Source organism: Sapajus apella, unplaced genomic scaffold (assembly GCF_009761245.1).
Source record: "Sapajus apella isolate SASKATOON/1434 unplaced genomic scaffold, GSC_monkey_1.0 scaffold122, whole genome shotgun sequence".
NCBI classification, from domain to species: Eukaryota; Metazoa; Chordata; class Mammalia; order Primates; family Cebidae; genus Sapajus; species Sapajus apella.
In genome coordinates, this window is record NW_022437062.1 from 7,429,526 (window position 1) to 7,447,336 (window position 17,811).

Genomic DNA, 17,811 nt, shown 5'->3' on the forward strand with positions numbered 1-17,811 from the left:
AAATTTCCTGATTTTAAAAAACCAGTAGTACCATTATTAAAAACAGTATTTCCCTTCGTGTGCAACACACAGGATATAATAGATCATGACCGTAATGCTCTATATCAGGTTCTTTTCAAGTTCTAAGTAAACAGATAAAATATAGATCTACTTCTCTCTGAGGAATTCTCACCACAGATTATGAAAAGCAGTATGTTGACATCCTCCCCACTCAATGCCACTAAACAGTATATATTCATATTTCATTAGCATTAATTCCATTCTTAGGTCACTGAAAATTCTGAGACCAATGTAGTATTCTCACAACAAATCACCTGAGGATACTCTTTCCATCCCACTTCAGATACGACAGTGCTAAGAATACACCATGCAGTATTCTATATATGCTTTATTCTTTTGCATATATCACCTTTCAGTTGGAAAAGGTACATTTTAAGCTTTTTTCATTTGATTAACTAAGATCTAATTAGTTTATTATGCTGGCTTGCTTTTTATTTAACAAAAGAGGAAGGGAAAGGGAAAGTTAAGGAAAAGAAAAGAGAAAAGCAATGGACAGCCAGTAGGCAGTCTCTTGCCTCCACAGTGTTAGGATGGAATAAACCCACAGACTAAGGGTCTTCCCCTATTCCAGCCTCTCATCACCCTGCAACTCGCCTCTCCAGCTGCAGCCTCGGGGACCATCTCCTTGCCCATTTCCTTCTTCTGAGACCAGCTAACAATGGTTTTTGTAGTTAGCTCTTGTCTCCAACCAACCATGAACTCCCAACTCTACCAGAATTATACTACTGAGGTCAAGGCTACTGCCAGCTGCTTGGTCCACCTGTATCTGTGGGCCTCCTCTACTTATCTCTCTCTTTCTCTCTCTGGGCCCCAGTGTGGCCCCAGAAGGCATGAACCACTTCTGCCACAAGTTGGCGAATAAGCGTGCCAAGCATGCCTAGAAGATTCAAAATCAGTGCTGCACGCAGAAGCTGCCCCAAGATGAGTGGGGTCACACCCTGGGTGCCTAGAAAACTGTCCTGACCCCAGGGAAAACTCTAACCAGGTCCTGCTGGATCTGCAGGCCCTGGGCTATGGCCACAAGGACCCGCATTCTCTGTGACTTTCTACACAAGGAGGTGAAATGCATCAAGAAGGAAAACTGCCTGACCAACCTCCATGGGTCAAAAGATTCACCCTCCAACACAACTGGGAGCCTGGCAGTGCAGTGTCCTGAGGCCCGGCTGCAGCTCCCAAGCCTTGGGGCTTCTGTCCAGGTGTCTGCCTCCAATCTAAAGGCAGCTTCCTAACCAACCACAAACCCTCTCTGAAGCTGCAGACCAAATGTAAACAACACAGCTTCTTTTTTTGCAGAAACAAAAACTGTGTATCTTAGTGATACATACATAGATTTTTTTTTTTTTTTTTTTTTTACTTTCAGATAACCAACAATATACATCGATTTTAATGAAAAGTATCAAGTGCAAAAAATACCAACTTTGAAGCCAGGCATACTTAAGTTTGAATCCTGATTCTGCTACCTAAGAGATATGTGAATTTTGTACAAATTGATGAACTTTATTTCTAAGGCTTAATTTCAACATGTACGGAAGGAGATGGTGAAATCTACCCTATTAGGTTAAACTTAGGATTTAATGAAATAGAGAAAGCGCCCATGTAACACATCTCACACAGAGCTTGCACCTGGTAGGTTTCAGGAAATGACAGCACCGATGACCACCATCAGCTTGTTAGCTTAACATCACCTGCTGTTGCAGGGTCACTAGCAGCCACAGGGCTCATTTACACACACACGCCTTGCCTATTTATTTATTTATTTATTTTTGAGACGGAGTTTCACTCTTGTTACCCAGGCTGGAGTGCAATGGCGCGATCTCGGCTCACCACAACCTCCGCCTCCTGGGTTCAGGCACTTCTCCTGCCTCAGCTTCCTGAGTAGCTGGGATTACAGGCACGCACCACCATGCCCAGCTAATTTTTCGTAGTTTTAGTAGAGACGGGGTTTCACCATGTTGACCAGGATGGTCTTGATCTCTTGACCTCATGATCCACCCGCCTCGGCCTCCCAAAGTGCTGGGATTACAGGCTTGAGCCACCGCGCCCGGCCACCTTGCCTATTTATTAAGCCTAACCCTTTTCAGAACACTGGGTGTGCTCACTTAACACAAAGATAAAACACTATAAAACTGTCTCAAAATTAAAAGCCAAGAGAACAGAACTTACAGGGTTGAAAAAACTCCTTAATAAATAACCTTGCTCTATCCCATGCAGCAAGAAGGACATTGTTGAACCCATTTCCATTAAATAAACCAAATCCATTTTGAAAGATTTTCAGTGAAGATGATTTCCCAACTCTCCCTTGAATGCCCAGTTAACATTCATAGCACAAATGGCTAATCTAAATCCCCTGCATTTTAGTTTAAGCACATGTGATTCTTTTTCCTTTGCCTTTACAGCTTGCAAAACACAAAGTATTAAACCATTCTCAGACTTCTTTTGCTTAGCATCCTAAACCTTTCATTATAGATCCTGTTTTTATTTTCAATCATCTTTCAAGTTCTCTGTGTCACCTCTGTAGTTGCAGAAGTTAAAATAGTTCAACAAATCACACACACACACACACGCGTGCGCGCACACACATACACACACACACACACACACACACACACACACACAAGCTAAATAAAAGGGACAGTGAGTTAATGGACATTGCTCTTATTTTTCTAATTACATATATATGTTAGTACCATGGTTGGATATTTTATTGACAGCCCCATATTAATGACCTAATTTCAAATATGACCCACAGTATATTCTAATCCAACAGTTTGCTTCTCTTTGCCTAAAAAATAATTCTTAGCTTTTGTACAGAGCTTTGGAATTTTAAAATAATTCTGCATGATCTTCACAACTACCCCTAGATTAAAGCAAGGCAGGTATTATTTCTAACAGCTTAAAAAAAAAAAAAAAAAGGTTTCAAGACAACCAAAACCAAAACTAAGATCCCTGGATACCCACCAAGTGTTCTTTCCATTCTACTACCTAAACATGTATACTACACTTCAGGTACACTCTGAAAAGATGCCTTTCCTACCACAAAACTAACACTACAGCTAACCCTTTTCATAGTCTCTGAATTCATGTTTCATGTGTTTTATTTTAGACGAGGTTCTACATGATTTAAGGAAAAATATCCTTTTATTATCTTTCTAGAGCAATTCATGAGAATATATCAACTTCTAATTAAATATGACATTGATCAGGAGCATTTATTTGCTCTCCTTCCCAAAGTCCACCTAAAATAATCTTAATTTTTTTAAAGAGGGGTATGATTCTACAAGATAATCATGCAAAGAAGAGACAATACCAATTGAGAGGGATACATCAGATGCTATTAGAATGTAGTGCACAGATGAGGCCAGGTGCAGTGGCTCACTTCTAATTCCAGTGCTTTGGGAGGCAGAAGCAGGAATATCACTTGAGGTCAGAAGTTGAAACATGCCTGGCCAACATGGTCAAACCTCGTCTCTACTAAAAATACAAAAATTAGCTGGGCGTTGTGGTGCATGCCTGAGTCCCAGCTACTCAGGAGGCTGAGGCACGGGAATTGTTTGAACCCAGGGTGCAAACGTTGCAGTGAGCCAAGATCACACCACTGCCCTCAAACGTGGGCGACAGAGTGAGATCCTGTCTGGAAAAAGAAAGAAAAGAATGTAGTACCCAGATGATTTGATGACGCATCCAGTTATCTAACTGAAGAATAACTTGAATACAAGGCATTTGATAACCAGAAGAGTACCTGGAATACAAATTAAACTCAAAAAAGATTCACTCATGTTCTCTCATTAAGCTATGTCCAGAACAACTAGTTTATATTATCTAATAATAAAAATAAACATTCAGTCCGTAATGAGAACTTGAGACTGGAGTCACTGCTAGTGATCCTATGGCTCAGTTCTGGGGGCTTGGGACCAGAAAGATAACCACAGCAGCCAAAAATGGTGATAGTGAAAACAACGTCTGCTCTGGGGACTGAAACCTACCACCATCAAATCAAGTATTATTTTGATGACTTTAATTTGCCATGAGACAAATTTTGAAAAGGAACAGACTAAATTGGGTGAAAGCTGGATACCTCTGGAAATAACAAAATTCAACAGGTTAAATTACCTAACAGATTTTAATAAATAGAAGCACTGAACAAATCAAAGGGAGAACCAATGAAAATACAGATAAAACTAAAATCAGCAGATTTCCAAACAAACCTCCCTCTGACTAGTACAAAATGTCCCTCTGGCAAGGGATGAGTTGAAAAACATGATGTAAAACCAGATCCATTCATATGAAAGGCTTCCCAATGGATGCATAATTCTTTTATGCCTAATCTTCTAAAGATTAGAAGATAAAGGTCAAGCACTAAATATTCAAATGAGAAAAACATTACACAAAGCATTTTAGCAATCAACATTTGCGGTGTTTCATAGTATTAAATCCAATAAAAAGTTTATAAAGACCCGAGCCCTGAACCCAGCTATAAAAATACAGACCTTCTAATACTTTTCAAGGAGGGTTACATTGCAAAAAGAGACTGAAGGCAAGCAAAACAAAGTATAAACTAAATTCAGAGCTGAGCAAGAGCAAGAAGAAAAATGGAAGTGCTGCAAAGGATAAATGCTTACGAGGATGGACGCCCAGTTTTCCATGATGTGATTATTATGCATTGCATACCTGTACCAGAATATCTCACGTACCCAGTAACTATACATACCTACTATGTACCCACAAAAATAAACAAACAAACAAACAAAAAAAAAAACAGAAGTGCTGAGGATGTTGAAATGAAATGTCTAGGTTGGATGTTTGCTGAAATTTTGGGGTGTAGATGATCCGACCTGTAGAAAGCATCCGCATAACCTTTTCTCAAATCATGGGGGGAATAAAATGGATAGAATTTATCCGTGGAGCAAAAAAGGAAATAATTCTATTTAAGAAAAAAGCTAAAAAAACACTAAATAAAGCAGAAGCAGCCAGTAATTTTAACCTACGACGAAGAAACAAGGAAGAAATGTGGAAAGTACTAGATAGAAAGGCAGAAAAAGAAACACTGAAAAAAACTCATGCAAAAATCACCAAGATTCCCTAAACAAATGAGAATCAAAAGGTCATAGATTTAAAGGGAAAGAAAAGGGAAATAAAGCTGCCTAGGCTGGATCTGCTAAAGGAAAAGTACAACTTCAGGGCAGGAAAATGAAAATTCAGGATGATGAAAATGATGCAGCTGGACCAGTGGAAAAAAAGAGCCTCAAAACAATAGAAAACACAAAATGGCTCTGGAGACTAGCAGTTGAGCAAACAAATTCTGCTCTTAACTTTTGAAGGTTTTTAAAAAGAAAATCAGGTTAGGCCAACTTCAATATTCAGCTATAAGGAAAGGAAAGGTTTTTTGTTATTGGAGTTTCCCTTTTTTCTTTTTCGTTATCTAACTGAAAATTTTTTTAGCCCTGTCAGCCAGAACAAATGAAAAAAAAAAAATTTTTTTTTCTTAGAGTTTCACTCTTGTTGTCGAGGCTGGAGTGCAATGGCGCAATCTCGGCTCACTACACCCTCCGCCTCCCGGGTTCAAGCGATTCTCCTGCCTCAGCCTCCTGAGCAGTTGGGAGTACAGGCATGCACCACCATGCCCAGCTAACTTTGTATTTTTAGTAGAGATAGGGTTTCTCCATGTTGGTCAGGCTGGTCTCGAATTCCCAACCTCAGGTGTTCTGCCCACCTCGGCCTCCCAAAGTGCTGGGATTACAGGTGTCAGCCACCACGCTCAGCCACAAAATTTTTTTTAATGTATAGTTCTGTTTGTGTTATTTCAGATGTTTTAAATATCAAAGCAAGAGTCATCTTCTACTATATTGCCTTTGTAATATGAGACTATGTTAGTACAAACTATATTCCATACAAGAAGAGGGAAAAAATAAACTGAGGGCAAATAGAACTGTCCTGTTGCCTCATGGAAAGAAAAGGTTCAAGGTTTAGTTTAAAAGAACAGGCTGCTAGAGAAATTTCTTTTCCCTTCAGTCTAATAGTTGGCACAAGGATACAGAGGAGAAAAGAAATTCAAATGTCATTACAATTAAAATTTCCCACCCAATATAGCTTTTCATAAAATTACACTGAGGAAAATATGTAATAGCTTTAAGCGAAAACATACACAGACAGCAACTATACTGACCAAACTGCAGTCTAGTTATTTCGTTTTTATTTGTACCTCTAAGAATAGTATTTATGGACTTGCACATAATATTTTCCCCATGTTTATCTTCGATATTGATCCAGTGTGTTCTGCTCACACTGTAAACATTTTTCTAACTCTGGCTATCTATGCCATCTTGAAAGGAACAGACAATGCATATGGCATGAATCCAACGATCGACTTTTGGGGGAAAAAAGTGAAGGGCTGAAGAAATTTCTTATAGATCTTACTTTTTATGTTTGAAGGTAAGAGTAGGGTGTCATTTTCAAAGCTCTTGAAACGTAACTTAGAAGTGCAAGAATACTATTCAAAAAGAAAAGCTGAAGGCATGGTTAGCTCTTTCAGAGTCTTACAGAAAGAGTTCTACAAAGACACCGAAAGACTCACAATTCTAGAAAAAAAAGTGTGACTGTGAACAATCGTCCCCCTTCCCATATCCACCACCAATAAAAATGAGGGTGTCACTGTCCATGGCCAGAAACAAAGCAGGCAGTGCCTGGGCAGCACAAGTGAGGCAGGCGGGAAAGAGCTGCCTCTCTAAAAATGGTTCCCACTTCTATGGCAGTAAGAGAAATTTTCCCATTAGAAATCTACTTTTAAAGATTTGTATTCATTTTATAAAGAAATCTGTAAAATTTTAAAAATTGACAATACATATAAACTTAAAGAATAATTATTAAACCAACACAAATAACCATCGTCTGGGTCAGGAAATAGAATACTGCCAACACCACACCGACTATCTAGCCCTCCTCCATCATTACACCTCATCTCCCCCACTAGAGATGACCACAATCCTGATATCTGGAATGATCATTTCCTTGATTGTCATTTTAGCATTTAAATATGCATCCCTAAATAACAGGGTTTTTTTTCCATGTTTAAACTTTATATAAATAGATTCATACTAAAGAATTCTGTGGGCATGTTTCTTTTACTTCATGCTATGTTGAAAAGATTCATCCATTTATTTAAGCATTCATTCCACTATTAATGAATATTTGTGTTGCTTACATCTGAGGCCCTTCTGAACATACAGCTGTGAACACGTGCGCATACACGTGCTAGAGTTTCTCTAGAGCAGGGGTCTCCAACCCCCAGACCATGGACCAGTACCAGTGTGTGACCTGTTGGGAACCGGGCTGCATAGCAAGAGGCAAGTGAACAAAGATTCTTCTCTGTTTACAGCCACTCCCCACTGCTTGTATTACAGCCTGAGCTCCGCCTCCTGTCAGATCAGCAGCAGCATTAGATTCTCATAGGTGCCAAACCCTATTGTGAACCGCACATGCGAGGGATCCAGGCTGCGTGCTCCTTAGGAGAATCTAATGCCTGATGATTTGTCACTGTCTGCCATCACCGCCAGATGAGAGTGTCCAGTTGCAAGAAAACAAGCTTAGGACTCCCACTGATTCTACATTATGGTGAGTTGTAAATTATTTCATTATATATATCACAATGTAATAACAATAGAAATAAAGTACACAATAGATGCAGTGTGCTTGAATCATCCTAAAACTACCATCCCCACCCCAGTCTGTAGAAAAACTGTCTTCCACAAAACCGGTTCCTGGTGCCAAAAAGGTTGGGGACCTCCACTTTAGAGTATCCTTTAAGGGTGAAAGTGCTAGATCTTCAATTGTACTGGAAAATGGCAAACTATCTTCCAAAGTGAACATCAACATATACATACACTGTGTATAAAATAGAAATTCACTTTTTAATTACTAGTCTGCAAAAATTTACTGTTACAATGGAAATCTACTTAGAGAATATGTTAAGCTAGGTGTACTCTTAGAAAAAGGTCTATTTCAAAATAGCATTTGAGAATTGGACCAGAGGTCCAGCTAATTTGGGAAGAAAATATAACATAGAGGCAGCCTTCCATATTAAATCCTCCATATTGTATTTAACCAATCACAGATCAAAAATATTTTTAAAAAATAAAAACAATAGTGGCCAGGCACAGTGGCTCACACTGTAATCTCAGCACTTTAGAAGGTCAAAGAGGGAGAATCACTTGAGGCCAGGACTTCAAGACCAGCCTAGGCAACATAGCAAGATCCTGTCTCTACAAAAAAAAAAAAAAAAAAAAAATGAAGAAATCAGCCAGGCATGGGTGGCAAGACATCTATAGTCCCACCTACTCAGGAGGCTGGGGCGGGAGGATTGCTTGAGCCCAGGAGCTTGAGGCTACAGTGAGCTATGATCATGCCACTGCACTCCAGCCTGGGCGGCAGAGAAAGACCCTGTCTCTCTAAAAATAAATGAATAATGAAATTTTTTTCAATAAACAATATAACAAGAAAAATACAAATAAAAATAATACAGGATAACTGTACATAGCACTTACATTGTATTAGATATTATAAGTGATTTAAAGCAGATTTAAAGTATATAAGATATCTATACTCTTTTCATAGGTTATATGCAAATACTGTGCCATTTTATATCGGAGGCTTGAGCATTCCTAGATTTTGGTATCCACAGGGGTCCTGAAACCATCTCTCTTGGATACCAAGGGAAAACTGTATAAAGAACAGTACTTAAGTCCTCAAAAGCATTGCAACAAAACCAAAAATTAACAAGTAGGACCTAATTAAATGAAAGAGTTTCTGCTTAGCAAAAAAATAAAACAAAAACCAAAAAAATACTATCAGCAGTGTAAACCAACAATCTATAGAACGAGAGAAAATATTTGCAAACTATGTATCTCTCAAAGTTCTAATAATCTTTAAAGAACTTAACAAGTTTAAAAACATTTTAAAATGGGCAAAAGACATGAAGAAACACTTCAAAAGATGACACACAAGTTGCCAACTAACAGATGAAAAAATGCCCAATATCACTAATCCCAGAGAAATGCACATCAAAACCACAATGAGATATCATGTCACACCACTCAGAATGACTATTATTAAAATGTCAAAAAAAAAACAAAAAACCCAGATGCTGATGAGGCTGTGGAGCAAAGGGAATGCTTACACACTGTTGGTGGGAGTGGAAATTAGTTCAACCACTGTAGAAAGCTGTTTGGAGATTTCTCAAAGAACTCAGAACTACCATTTAACCTAGCAATCCCATTACTGGGTATATATCCAAAAGAAATGAAATCTTTCTACCAAAAAGACATATGCAGCTGTAGGTTCATCGCCAGCACTTTTCTCAATGGCAAAGATATGGAATCAACCTAGGTGCCCATCAATAGTGGACTGCATACAGAAAATGTGGTACATACACATCTTACAATACTGTGTGGCCACAAAAAAGAATGAAATCATGTCCTTTGCAGCAACATGGATGTAGCTGGAGGCCATTATCCTAAGCAAACTAATACAGGAACAGAAAACCAAAGACCGCACGTTCTCACTTACAAGTGGGAGCTAAACATTGGGTACTATGAACATAAAGATGACAATAGTGAACACTGAGGACTACCAGAGAGGGAAGAGCAAGTGGGCAAGGGGTGAAAAACTATTAAGTGTTATGCTCAGTACCTGGGTGACAGGATCCATTATATCGCAAACCTCTGCATCAGTATCATGCAATATACTCAGGTAACAAACCTGAACATGTACCTCCTCGATTCAGAATAAAAGTTGCAATTATTTTTTTTTTTTAAAAAAGATGAATACAACAACAACAACAAAAAAGGAACAGTCCCAAGCATAGGCCTTTCTCTAAGATACCAAATCTGGATTATATCTCACCATGATGGCAATGGCCATACTTCAGGGCACATGGCAAACAAACACTTGAGACAGAAGAGAAAAACAGATGAACAATTATAGATGGAAACAACTACAAGTAAGGGAAAGGGGGAAAAAAGCTTATTTTTATTACTTAACCTAAGACCACTGACTTTTTAATGCTTAGAGACTTAGAAAAACACAAGCATTCAATAAATGACTCAACAATCAATGGTATTATACCCAAGAACTTCTAATTTCTCAGAAAAATATAAACAATGGTGCAGCCATTGCTATTTATGTCTAACATTCGAGAGAAAATATTAGACTATGACTTTACTGAATAGAGATAACTAAGGTTCTATTAGAACAAAAATTAAATACTAAAACTAGGTACCATGTTCACATTTATTAAGCAGAACTAAAATCAGCGGTAACTTTGAGATAAGATGCTGGCATCATCAAATCAAGCACTGTTACTTCTATTCTTGCTCTTCCTACGTGGAGAAACAGTAGTGCCCAAAAATAGAGTCATGGTAGAAGTAGACTCAAGTCAACATTTATTTGGCTTGGTGGCCTGTGCTCCTTACACTAAACCACATTGTCAAAAGAAAACTGTCACTTCACAGGCCAAATTTAAATGTTCAATATTAAAAATCAAATGTTGGAAGATTGATAAATTGCTCCTAATTTCACTACTTTGGTGTGTAATAGAGACATTATATACTCATAAAGAAAAATAGAAAATGAAAATCAAAAGGATTTATACTGTTTAGGAGACTGAAGTATAAGGTAATTATGCCACCTCACTCCACCAATCAAAAATGGTTGCAAAAGCATATAACAATAAAATGTAACACTCTTCAGGAGAATAAGCAAAATTAGAACTTTTAGAAGAAAATATAGGAGAACATCTTTAACCCTGGGGGAAAGATGGAGTTCTCAAGGCACAAAACAGCATAAACAGTAAGATAGACAATTGACAAATTCAACTGAAATTTATAACAACGCGCTGAAAGACATCACTATAGAAGTGAATCTCATATCAAGAGATATCTGCAAACACAAATATCCAAAGATAAGTATAAAGACTACATTTTTTTAATCCACAAATCAGTAAGAAACAAAACAGCCAAATGGTTAAAGAATGTGAGCAAGCAGTTCACTAAGAAAGCAAATACCACTAATACAAAGATGTTCAACCACAGTAATAACTAAAGAAAGGTAAACTAAAACCTTCAGCGATGAGGCCTCCACATCATCTCAGAGCAGGCACGTCCATGCTTTTATACAAGACTGTATCATTACCATCATCTGCAACCCCCTGCCCCACCAAATCTCAATGTCAAATATTCTAATCTGCAGCCACCGCTTCCCACCTCTCCAACTCACACCTTCTCAAGAAGGTCAATAATCCATCTGCCCAGAAGAATCTGTCATCCTGTGATCCCACGATCTTTTTACTGCCCTTCATCTTCTCTTATACCTTCACTTATTTCCTTATCCCATTTAAATTTATGTCAATCATTCTAATCATCTCCTTTTCCCTCTCTCATTTCATTGCATTTGCTCTACTAAACTATAATCATGGTTAAGTCCTACCCTTCCATCCCGTCTTTCTGGGTCTGCACCCACACAGCAGAATATGAGTCAGGGAAAAGTATACCTGTTCTCACCTTAAATTTATGAATACTCCTATTGTGGCCCAACATCTATACCATATTTTCCTATTTAGAAAATAGGAAACTGTATTTTCCCACTTCCTCGACAACTATTGCTAAACTTCTACTCTCTCCCTTCCACTTCCAATACCTCCTCCGCAACACTTATCCTTGGTTTTCTTAGAAGAATGCTTCCTCAAGCCCCCATGACATCTACCCATATCCCCATATCTATGCCCATATATTCTACTTTTCCTCCAATTACAGTTGAAAACTGCCCAAGCCCCAGCAATGGGCAATCTCTCCACCTGCACAACAGATCCTATCAAGCTCATATCTACTAAAGAATATAAATCCAGGAATTGTCACTTTTCCCCACATTAATTTTGCCCTCTTTTCTGGATTTATCAAGAAGTAAACATGTAGTTATTTCTCCCATCTTTAAAAAATGTCTTGACTGGCCAACCACAGTGGCTCACATCTGTAATCCCAGGTCTTTGGGAGGCCAAGGCAGGAGGATTGCTTGAGCCCGGGAATTTGAGACCAGCCTGGGAAACATAACAAGACCCTGTCTCTATAAAAGAAATGCCAAAAAAAAGAAACAATTAAAAAGTCTTGACCCACTTCTTCCACCAGCCCATTATTCTCCTTTCCTTTATAACAAAACTCTTTAAAATTAAGTCATGTATGTCTGCTGTCTCAAAGGTCTCCTCCCACATTCTTTTTAAATTCAAGAAAAAATTTAGCCCACCACTCCAACAAACCGCACCTGTCAAGACCACCAATAACCTTCCTCTTGTTAAATTAAATAGTCAATTCTTCATTGTCATCAACTGCATTTGATACACATTTCTCCTGCCTCAAAACACTTAGAGACACTACACTCTCCTGGTTATTCCTTCTACCACTCATGCTCAGTCTCCTTTGCTGGTTTCTTCTCTTTCCCCTAAACTCTAGACATTGTGGTGCCCGGAAGTCGGCACTTCTCTAGGTAATAACTGCCCTGGTCATCTCATACATTCTTATGACTTTAAATATCATCAAAAGGCTGGCATCACCCAAATGTACTATCACCAGCCCACGCCTGGTTCCTGAACCCTACATTCCTCTATCAGGCAGCCTGCTCCATGTCTCCTATTAGATGTTGTGCTGGGTCTCTTCCGTGTGCCAATGCAGACTTATCCACCACCCTTCTCCATCCAGTTCTGCCCTAAAAGCTTGACCAGTACAGACTACAACTTCCCTTGTCTTCTGGCTTCCAGCAGGTTAGGCTTATGGAAGCCCTGGCAGAGACAGGAAGAGAGTATGTATTCCTCTGACTCTCTCAGTTTAAGATCATCTTCACTGGCTGAGTGCCCTCAATGAAGGTGATTCATTCTCCCAAGGCAAACTCTATGACCCTCTTCAAACTTATAGTAACTAGGGCAGTAACATATGCTGCTGCTCACCGTCCCGACACAGCACTACCTCAGTGCTTTCGCTGTACCCCACACATACCTTTGTAAATGGTTCCTTTGTCAAAATGTCCAATTATATTGAGTGTGCCAGCCATTTCTTGAGGAATTCTGATAGCAACAGGTATCTATGTGACATCTCAATTTTAACATGTGCAACACTAACTCCTATAACTTACACACCTCAGTTAATGGCAACTCCCTTCTTCCTACTGTTCAGACCAAAAACTTAGTGTCATCCTTACGTATCTTTTTATCTCATACCCAGCATCTGCAAGTGCTCTCTGCTCTTCCCTCTACATAGATCTAGAGCCCAACCACTTTTCATCACCTCCACAGCTCTCCTCTGGACCCAGAACCTATCACCATTGCTCGCCTGGATTATTACTAGTGGCTTCCTAACTAGTCTACCTGCTGTTAGTAGTACTAGTGGCTTCCTAACTAGTCTACCTGCTCCCCTCTTGCCAGTGTTCAGTTCCTTCCAACACAGCAGAGTGATCCTGTTAACACAGGAGTTAGCTGTATCACTCTTCTCTTCAAAGCCTTCCAGTGGTTTTTTCCGTCTCACTCAGAGTAAAAACAAACATCTTTACAATGGTCTACAATACTACGCAATCTGGCTGCCTTTCCAAATTCATTGCCCACTTTGCTTCTGCACCCTGGCCTTCCTTGTGATTCCTTATCCTCCTGTCTCACAGACTTTGAGCTTGCTATTCCCTTTGCCTGGGATACTTTTCCCAGACATCCTCACTTGCTCCCTCACCCTCCTCAGATCTTTGGTCAAATGTTATCTTCTCAATAAGACCCCTGGCTACTTCTAAAATGGTAACAGCCCTTCCTTTCTATCCTAAGCAAGTATGGCATTTTGTATACTCTTGTTTGTCTCTACCCTTTAGAAAGTCAACTCTGTGAGGTAGGTTTTTATATCTGTTCTATTCACCGCTCTATGCCCAGCCTCTAAGCCAATACCTGGAACAGTGGGCACTTAAATATCTGTTGAATTAACTACACTAGACACCATTCAATCAACTGGTCACAACTTAAAAGTCCAACAGTACTATGAATTGGCAGAGATGCCGAACACTAGGAACTCTAGCTCATCTTTACTGTGGAAAGCAATTTGGCAATATCTAGAAATGTTTATGACTGCAAGCCTAAGGAATCAGCAATTTTTTTCTCAGCTGTATATCTATTTATACAAACAAGGATAGATACTAGGAAGCAGAATCATCCCAAGGAGTATGGACAGCTTACCAAGAGAACACTACGTACTCCAGAATTTTTATTTTCGGAGAATGAAGTTTACCTCTCGAAAGTAAACCAATATAGCACTATGGCACTAAGTATGAAGAAAGCATGGCAGCTCTTCTCAGGCTTATATTATCGTAAGAAGAAACTGATAAATTAGCAACGGGGTGGGAAAGAAATGTAAGTACATGTCAAAAGACAGGACAGTTGCAATCACCAAAAAAAAACCAATCACAGATAAGCCTCTTCAGAAGAAACCAGTAAGAAAAGACAGACTGCAAGAAAAATACATGACAGACACAAACCATGCCAGGTTTTCAATTATAAATAAAATGTTAAATAACCAAAATCATAATCCAGAGGACAGGCCTGGTAAGTTAGACTAGAATTTTTAACTGCCTCCCAACATTTATAAAGTATCTCTTTTGGGCAGATACTGGTAACTGAATAAATAATTGATTGAATTAAATTTACTTTAGTCCACAAGTTAATTTCATCGGAACTACTTCAATTTTGTCCCCCTAGATCTTCTGGCAGAACAACTGATAAGAATTAAAACTAACCAGCCCATATTTTACCTTCATTCCTCTTCTCCCATCTTGAAGCAAAGTACTTATAAACCCATAACTAGCCAAAACATAGGTACCAAGAGGGAAGCAGTCATTTGACTGGAAAAATTATTTAGTGTTACCAATCCTTTAACAGTCAATGAGTTGAGAGCCATCCACAAATCCAAAGACATTATGCTATTTGAATCATCTATAGTAATGACACGAAAATGAATCTTGTGCTTCTGACTCACAATTTTATGATCTCTCTACTTCTTTCCTGCTCAGAAAAGCATATTCTATTAAGTTAAAAGAGAATGCATCACTTCATTGTTCTTAGCCTGGTGCAGGCATTCAAAAATACAGGCAGATAAAGAAGAAGGGTAGAACTAGACAGCAACATCAAAGTCATGAGGATGAGAAAATTCCAGTCCCAAAGTATTATTTTTGTTTTACTTCTTTGCTTCTCACATCTGCTTCCTTTATATGTTTCTAACTTGGCATTAATTATTTATTGAGGTAGTTGCAGATTCACACACAGTTGTAAAGAAATAATACAGAGCAATCTCTTTGTACATATTGCCCAGTCACCCCAATAACATTTTGCAAAACCGTAATATCACAACGAGGAGGGTGACACTGAAACTGATGCAATCTGCCAGTCTTATTCAGATGTATTCATACTCATTTGTGCACATGTTCTATATTAAGTTCTATATAATTTTATCACCTGTGAAGTTTCGTGTATCTGCCACAACAGTCAAGATACTAAACGGTATCAGCATCCCAGGGATCTGTCATGCTGCCCCTTTATAACCACATCCACCTCCCATTCTCCCATCTCCAACCCCTGGAAATCACCAATCTATCTTCCACTTATTCTTTAAATTCTTACCCACACCCCAGTAGGGACCCTGCATCCATCTATACACCCAGTACTCCTCCATTATTCCCTGTTACTGCTCTTCAGCATCACATCACTCAAGGTACAATCAATCTTAGATTACAGCTGGCCGTGGAAAGACTGGGTTTTTCACTGTATTGACAGAAACTATCCAAAGCGAAAGCAAAAAGAATTTTGGTGTTCAAGTGCATATGGCTCCAATATGTGCATATCCACTACTATGCATATGCCTGGCTACTTAAGGAAGAAAAAAGACAACAAATATTCTAGAAACTTTATAATGCTTCCTATAAATGTAAGTAATATTTCCTCTAATATCAAAGAAAACATTTACGTTTCTCAGACTATCAAATTTACAGTGGCATGGCTCAGCTTTTTCCACTTATAGAAAGCCTTTTATCTATCGCAAAGACTTTAGTCATTCTACATCAGTACATGGAAACCCTTACTTCCACTTAAACATCATTTTTTTCCCTTACAAGCCATTATAAACACTGTCCTTTACTTGAATTTAAAATCCAAAGAACAAAGGATAAATTGCTGATTATAACAGTGGAATTTAAAAATATAAATAAAATGTCCGTGCAACTTTTGGAGCACCAAGCAGTATGCATGCAACTGGAATTCATACCTGCAGAGCTAAGGAGGACACTGAAATCTGTTCCCCTCTGTGACTCTCCACTTTCATTATTGACCTCTTTTTCAATATCTTGATATCGATCCCAGTTAGAGACAATCTTTCTTTTAGAATAATTTCCCTGTTCATCATTCTCTTCTCCGTGGGTCTCTGCATCGCTGTCATCTTCAACCTGCAATCATTAGAGACAAATCACTAAGTAGGCAGTGGAAATCCTGACCTTAGGAGACTTCCCAGTAAAACAAAGAAGTGCATAGGTACTGCAATAAAAAGCAACTTATAGACAAAGCTGTCTGATGATATTAAACATTATTTTAAGAGAATCACACTATACCAGAGTGTTCTTTCAGAGTAAACTTTTCAGTAATCATTGAAAAGAAAATCTGGCAAGCAGCTACCTAAACATTTACGTAACTGATCTCTAAAATCTACCCCTATGTATCCTATTTCAATAGCAGTTTCACCCAGCTGAAATAATCAAGGCTGTAAGCATCTTAAACTCAAAGGACTTCAGGATGGAAATCAACTCTTCCTTTCAATTTAAGGATTTTACAAACACATTCCAGATATTAGTAACTGACTAGTAAATATGTTTGTAAGCTTTATTTTTTTAATTTTTTAGAGCAATTAACGTATGACATCATTTAAAACTATTTAACTTAGACACACATTCCTAGGAAAATATCATTACACATAGTGAGGGACAATAGCTTGTGAAGTGGAGCATGAATTTATGTGTATAACTATATTTATATGTATAACTATAATTTATATGTTTAACTATATTTATACATATGGTTCCATACTCTACAATAATGAAAACCATTCCATGTCCAAATTTGGTTTAGTACCTCTTATTAACAACTTGAGTTTGGAATAAATACATGTTATGAACAGAACCATCCAGATAGGTAATTCATGAATGTTCGGAGGTTATATATTGACACGAATCTATTTTTAAAAATTGAGAGGAGAGAAATTGTTGACAAAGGCCAGGCCACTTCATCTGCCCTTGATAGCTTTCTGTGAGTGCCCTCTCAGGTGCCCTCTTAACACTCTGGAGGCTCAATTTCTATAACTTGCATGTGTGATTTTTCAGGTAGCATCTGTGTGAGCAACTAGTTGTATACATGTGGACACACACACATCCACAATACTCCTAGAAAAAAAGCTGGCATAAAACCTTAATTCAATAGAAAAGAAAACGCTTGGGTATAAAAAAGTTCCCGGTATTACAACTATGTTATATAGATTTCTATAGGCTTTAAATAGCAACCCTGCTCAGATGCAGTCTAGAGAACAGTTTGTAGTCTTGGGCACTGAAAGGTTAAGACAGCATGCAGAAAGATGCACAATGTGAAAAATTCTAGAAGATAAGGAGCCCAGTTTCTTCAATAAATGAACTGCAAGAAAAAAAATGGTGGGA

At 38.4% G+C, this 17,811-nt stretch overlaps 2 protein-coding genes and 2 long non-coding RNA genes across 4 annotated transcripts in view; 1 reads left to right on the top strand and 3 right to left on the bottom strand.

Annotated features, from left to right (window-relative positions):
- Nucleotides 1-17,811, bottom strand: part of AVEN (apoptosis and caspase activation inhibitor) — a 167,559-nt gene that overhangs the window by 118,213 nt on the left and 31,535 nt on the right. The window contains exon 2 of the mRNA XM_032261342.1: nucleotides 16,380-16,557. Within this exon, the coding sequence (XP_032117233.1) occupies nucleotides 16,380-16,557 (178 nt within the window). The remainder of the gene's footprint in view (nucleotides 1-16,379; nucleotides 16,558-17,811) is intronic.
- The window catches only part of CHRM5 (cholinergic receptor muscarinic 5), an 81,966-nt gene that overhangs the window by 17,462 nt on the left and 46,693 nt on the right, over nucleotides 1-17,811 (top strand). The gene's annotated exons all lie outside the window — the stretch shown is intronic.
- On the bottom strand, nucleotides 1,227-2,646 carry LOC116538788. The gene is made up of 2 exons (XR_004263780.1): nucleotides 2,110-2,646; nucleotides 1,227-1,796 (listed from the first exon to the last, which is right to left on the bottom strand). It is a non-coding gene; the product is annotated as an uncharacterized LOC116538788 (long non-coding RNA).
- LOC116538787 lies at nucleotides 10,392-16,372 on the bottom strand. Its single transcript, XR_004263779.1, has 2 exons — nucleotides 13,491-16,372; nucleotides 10,392-13,450 (listed from the first exon to the last, which is right to left on the bottom strand). It is a non-coding gene; the product is annotated as an uncharacterized LOC116538787 (long non-coding RNA).